This window comes from Myotis brandtii, unplaced genomic scaffold, assembly GCF_000412655.1.
Source record: "Myotis brandtii unplaced genomic scaffold, ASM41265v1 scaffold475, whole genome shotgun sequence".
NCBI lineage: Eukaryota > Metazoa > Chordata > Mammalia > Chiroptera > Vespertilionidae > Myotis > Myotis brandtii.
Genome location: NW_005368148.1, coordinates 5,337,444 through 5,342,225, shown reverse-complemented (window position 1 = coordinate 5,342,225; position 4,782 = coordinate 5,337,444). Strand labels below are relative to the sequence as shown.

At 44.8% G+C, this 4,782-nt stretch overlaps 1 protein-coding gene across 1 annotated transcript in view; it reads left to right on the top strand.

The window, feature by feature from the left end:
- The window catches only part of HTR7 (5-hydroxytryptamine (serotonin) receptor 7, adenylate cyclase-coupled), an 80,492-nt gene extending 77,248 nt beyond the window's left edge, over positions 1-3,244 (top strand). Inside the window, exon 4 of the mRNA XM_005875961.2 lies at positions 1,707-3,244. Within this exon, the coding sequence (XP_005876023.1) occupies positions 1,707-1,749 (43 nt within the window). The 3' untranslated portion in view covers positions 1,750-3,244. The remainder of the gene's footprint in view (positions 1-1,706) is intronic.
- The last annotated feature ends 1,538 nt before the right edge of the window (positions 3,245-4,782 follow it).

Below are 4,782 nucleotides of genomic sequence, written 5' to 3'. Positions count from 1 at the left end.
ATAGTAGTGTTTTCCTCACCATTAACTAGCTGGAATTCAGCACTTTATTTTTATGAAATCCTCAGTTAGTAGTAATAATAGCTTGTTTGCGTCATGCCTTGCAGTTGCCTACATTTTAACTTGGCAAAACTCTTTAAAGTAGGAAAGGTAGGCAATTGGCTTCTCTCGCTTTCTCTAAAACGACTTTTTAATAGCTAGTAAATACCCATAGCAAAAAGTAACATCAGGCTGTGGGTACAGAAGAAAAATAAGCCTTGGGGGGGGGGGATGTATCTTAGACGAAAATACCCATGGTAGGAATTATGAAGGAGGTGATCATCTGGGTGGGTTTTGAATAGAGAGTAAGATTTTAACAAGAAGGGATGGCAGGGGTAGAGGTGGGTTGGGGCTGTTGGAAGCAGAGGGTAGAGTATGGACTGAGGTGCACAGATGTGGATGGGGCGTGTCTTCAGTGGTGCCTGGAAGCTGGGTGGATTGGGGTCAGCATGGAGGGCCAGGTGGGCAGGATGGGAGGGTAGATGAAGGTTTTTGGTAGGAGTGAGACCAGGACTGTAGTGTAAACAGGGGTTTACAGTGGGAGAAGGAGGTCTTTGTCAGGAGGGCCCACACAGGAGGGTAGTGTTGAGACTAGGAAAGAGGCCAAGGATGTGTGGACATTTGGAAGTTGACTAGCAGGTGGGTGGGAGGGACAGGAGATTCCGAGGTAGTCCTGTGGCTTGAGGCCTGGAGGGACAGTCCTGAGCTGCTGAGAGCTGCAGAGGAAGTGCAGTCTCCCCTCGTGAGAAGAGGCAGTGCCCTGGCTGGGCTGGGAGTACCTGTGGAGGACCAGCAGGGACACGACCTGTGTCCAGTGCCTGCTCCAAGGTACTCGGGAGCCCGGAGCCAGGGTCTGAGCTGAAGTGTGGCCTCAGTCTTCTCCTCAGGTGCCGTTGTGTGAAGTGAGGGGCAAAGCGAGGGACTGTGTCTTGTGGAGAAACTGATCCTGTCCCTGGGAAAACCCATTTGGAGTCCTGGTAGCCAAGTGAGGGGGGCACTTTCAGTGGGATGGGGAGGCAGAGGCTGGGAGCACACTGCTGGCCCTGGAACCTCATAGACCTGGCTCTCAAGTACAAGGATATAGCTTGGTAAAGTGAGTCCTGTGAAGGTGCAGACTGAGGGGGGTGTGGATCTAGAGGGAAGGTGGCACTACACCAAGGAGGAGGCATTTCCTTGGCCATGGACTTTTCCTTGTCCACGACTCACACCACTTCTGTGAATCTGGGAGGAAGGCAATGAGGGAGGCGAGGTGGGGTTCCTTGGTCCCTGCACGCATGGCTTACTATACCACACCCTCCTATAGTGAGTACTTCTCATCAGTAGTCATCATTATTCCTTTCAAGATGGGCAAGCGCAGTCCTATTTTGCAAGGATTTTTGCGAGTAGAGCCATTTTTGGCTACGGCTGTATTATAAAAGTGAATTTCTAAATGGGTTATCTGGGGCTGATTTGCAATTATATTAAGGCCCTGGCAACTTATAATAGTTAGGAAATTTATTAAAAGAGCTGCAGCACGTTTTCCCTTTAGAGATGCTCATCACCCCTTAGAAGCCACAAATGCTTCCAATTACTGGAATGCTGTAAAAATTAAATCCACCCACCGCAAAAGGAAAACATTTATGGTTCTGCTAAGTCATTTTCTTGTCTTCTCTCTCTCTCTTCCCTTATAGACAAAAGTCTGACTGCTGTAGAAAAAAAAGCCATGATTCATGATCAAAAGCAAAATCATGGAGACGAACAAAACAAGGCAAGACAGAGGTGGAAACAGAATGAAAGCATGTGCTGAGACTCTGAAACGCTGCTTCCGGGTTTTCTTGGGCTGGTTCAAACGTGACAAGCAGGGTGATCTGGTGTACACGAATATCATGAGGGAGCTGGTGACCTCTCCTTGTTTGTTCCCTGTGGATCAGTGCTACTGTGTGCAAATGAAAATAGTTCTCAGTTTAAGACAGGCAGACCAGCTCGGCAGTAAGCTCCTGAACTGAGCTGAGCTCCAGAAAGGTAACAGTTTCTGGTGCTTTACGAATGTCCAAGTCCATGCAAGTCCGAGCCTAGGCATTGCAGTGGATATTCAGGAATCCGTTCACGAGAGAGAGAGAGTTAATTTTGTTGTAGGACAGATGGGTGTTTTTCCAAGCTAACTGCAGTAAGCATAGTGTTGACTATGTTGCATGTCCCGTGTTAGAAAACAGAATCCCGTCATCAGCTCATACAAATGATTTCCCAGAGCAGTGTCTGTTTTAAGCTTCTGTCAAACCGTTTGGCTTTTCCGCAGGGTCCCTGTGACTTGCCCACGGCGCACTTTCTCTGTTAACTGGCTTACTGTTACGGTATAACTCAGGAAGAGATCTCAGGATGGAGAGCGTCAGAAAACCCGAATAAAGCTTTTTCTTGTGCTCACACTTCCTCCGAGGGGTTCTGAGAGGTGAGGGGACTCCTTCCATGAGGACTTGTTACCTATCTGCACTGGATGTTAACATGGGTGTTGGCACTGAACCTGAACTTTGGACTCTCATTACACGCTGGTGCCATGGGCCCAAGGCTGGCCCATAGCTGTGCTTTTTGGGCGGAAGTGAGGGAATAATGGGGTTTCCGTGAAAGGTTGTGATGCATCTGGAAATGGAGCATCAATATGTTAATTCTCGTTGAGCTGCCTTGTGTTAAAACTGAATTGTGTGAGTCAGGGGTCACCTGGGACACTCACTATTGGTAAAGGCTCCAATTTGTTTTGTGTTCTCTGTATCTTAAATCGAATGTGTGCCTGGCCGATTCTGTTTTCCTCCCTACAGTGGTAAGCATTATGGGCAGACAGCAGAACAGAAAAGGTCCCTTTGTGGGGAGTATGTTTTTGTAATGGAACTGTAATATTAGGCGCGAAGGAGATAGGAAGACAGTAGATCAGAAGAGTCCCTCGAAGGAGAAGAAATAAATATAGACCTTCATTTGGTAAAAGAGAACTGCAAGAGAATATTATTTTCCTACCATAAATGTAGCTGTTTCCTCCCAGAATAATGTGGAATTCCAGCGTGGATTATGGATTTCTTCCAACTCTCATTGACATTGCTTCTTGCCAGACACAGGGAAGGGCCTGCCTTTCCTGAAAGGGGAGGTGGGGCCTGTCCTTTCAGACCAAGCTGTACAAATTCCTGAGCCGCACATTTGCTCAAGTGACTGTATATACTTATATTCATAATTTAAATGATTAATTCCGGTCAGGTAAATGTTAAATTTGAAAATGTTTTATTACGTTACATCAAATAAAGTTTATTTGTAGCTGTAATAAAGCCACTTAAGTAATGATTTTTAATTGAAGGTCTGATGTCATAAATGTTGCTCTGTGTCAAACACCAGAAGGGCAAGCTTCCTACGTTTGCTAAATCCTCACAGGTAATTAAGTCAGTTCTGCGGTTAATTGCATTTCACTGTGAGGATTCATCCATTTGGTAAGTTGTGTGTTTTTTTTTTAAGTGATTGTTCATTTCTAGATTTGATTCATGAACGTTCATTGGGCTTTTGCTACCTTCAGCACTGTGGACAGGGAGGGCACAGAGATGCGTGAAGCAGATAGGAGGCAGGCATTTCTCAGGTTGTCACATGTTGTATAGTAAGTTCCATAGCAGGTTGCAGAGAGTGACATGTTTTTCCTGCCCATGAGACAGCGTTCTGGTTAATTGGATTGATTTAGGTTTTCAAGTGTGTTTGCTTCATGTGTTTAATTAGTTATTAAGCAGGGCTCTTTATCCCGCCTGACTTGAACACCTGATGATTGAACTCTCTGCTTCATTCTGGTGACAGGGGCTGGCACTGTCCACTCTGTGGGTGGCAGCCAAATGAAAGGTAGAAACAGAGAATGAGAAAAATGTCAAACAGTTTATACTATTTCACCCATAGCCTAGGTTTTGCCAAAGGCGCTGCTTTTGTTTTCACTAAGCATTGGGAAGAATCACTGAAATAAACATGTTACATATATGGTATGACTGTTCAGCAAGCATGACTGTTATGACTAATGTCTATCTCACTCTCGGGTATCAGCTGTCGTCTTCTGGAAAGACCGAGTATTGGGAAACCACACTTGGGAAGTAGAGGACCTGTAAGAGAGAACTTCAGGACGGTTGCCTTACTCTCTAGTTTTATTTTGTAAATATTAAACAGGAAGCACTCACAGAGTTCCTAGGTTTCCTGAAACTCTCGTAATCCTTAAAGCATTTACCATGGTGTCATGTGCTTGAGATGCTTGTATATGGTTTTGATGATTATATTTTCATGCAATTTTATTAGCTTCATTGTTTGCAGGCATGAGATCAACAATAAGAATAGAAAATTCAGGCAGCTTTTCAAATCGTTTATGCTAATATAATAATTGTCTGAATTGCCATCTGTAGATGGTGGGGACTTTCCCGTCAGCATTTTGATTGTCAAGTGAGTTCACAATTTAATGGACATAAATGTTTACAAGTCCTGCATTTTAAACAGGTCACGCCCCTTCCCATCTCAGGACCTTCATACATGCTTTCCCTTCCTATTCTCAGTTATTTATTTAATGTTTGTCTTCATCACCGTTTCGTAATTCTTCAGGGGCAGGGACCATGTCTGTGCTCCTCACCAATATGCCCAGCACCTAGCACCATGCTTGGAACATATACACTGAGTGGCCAGATTATTATGACCACCTGACGTTTGTAGGCAAATTAGCTATAATTTCGTGCTGAAGTTGCTAGAGGGCCAGACAATTATAAATAGGGAAGC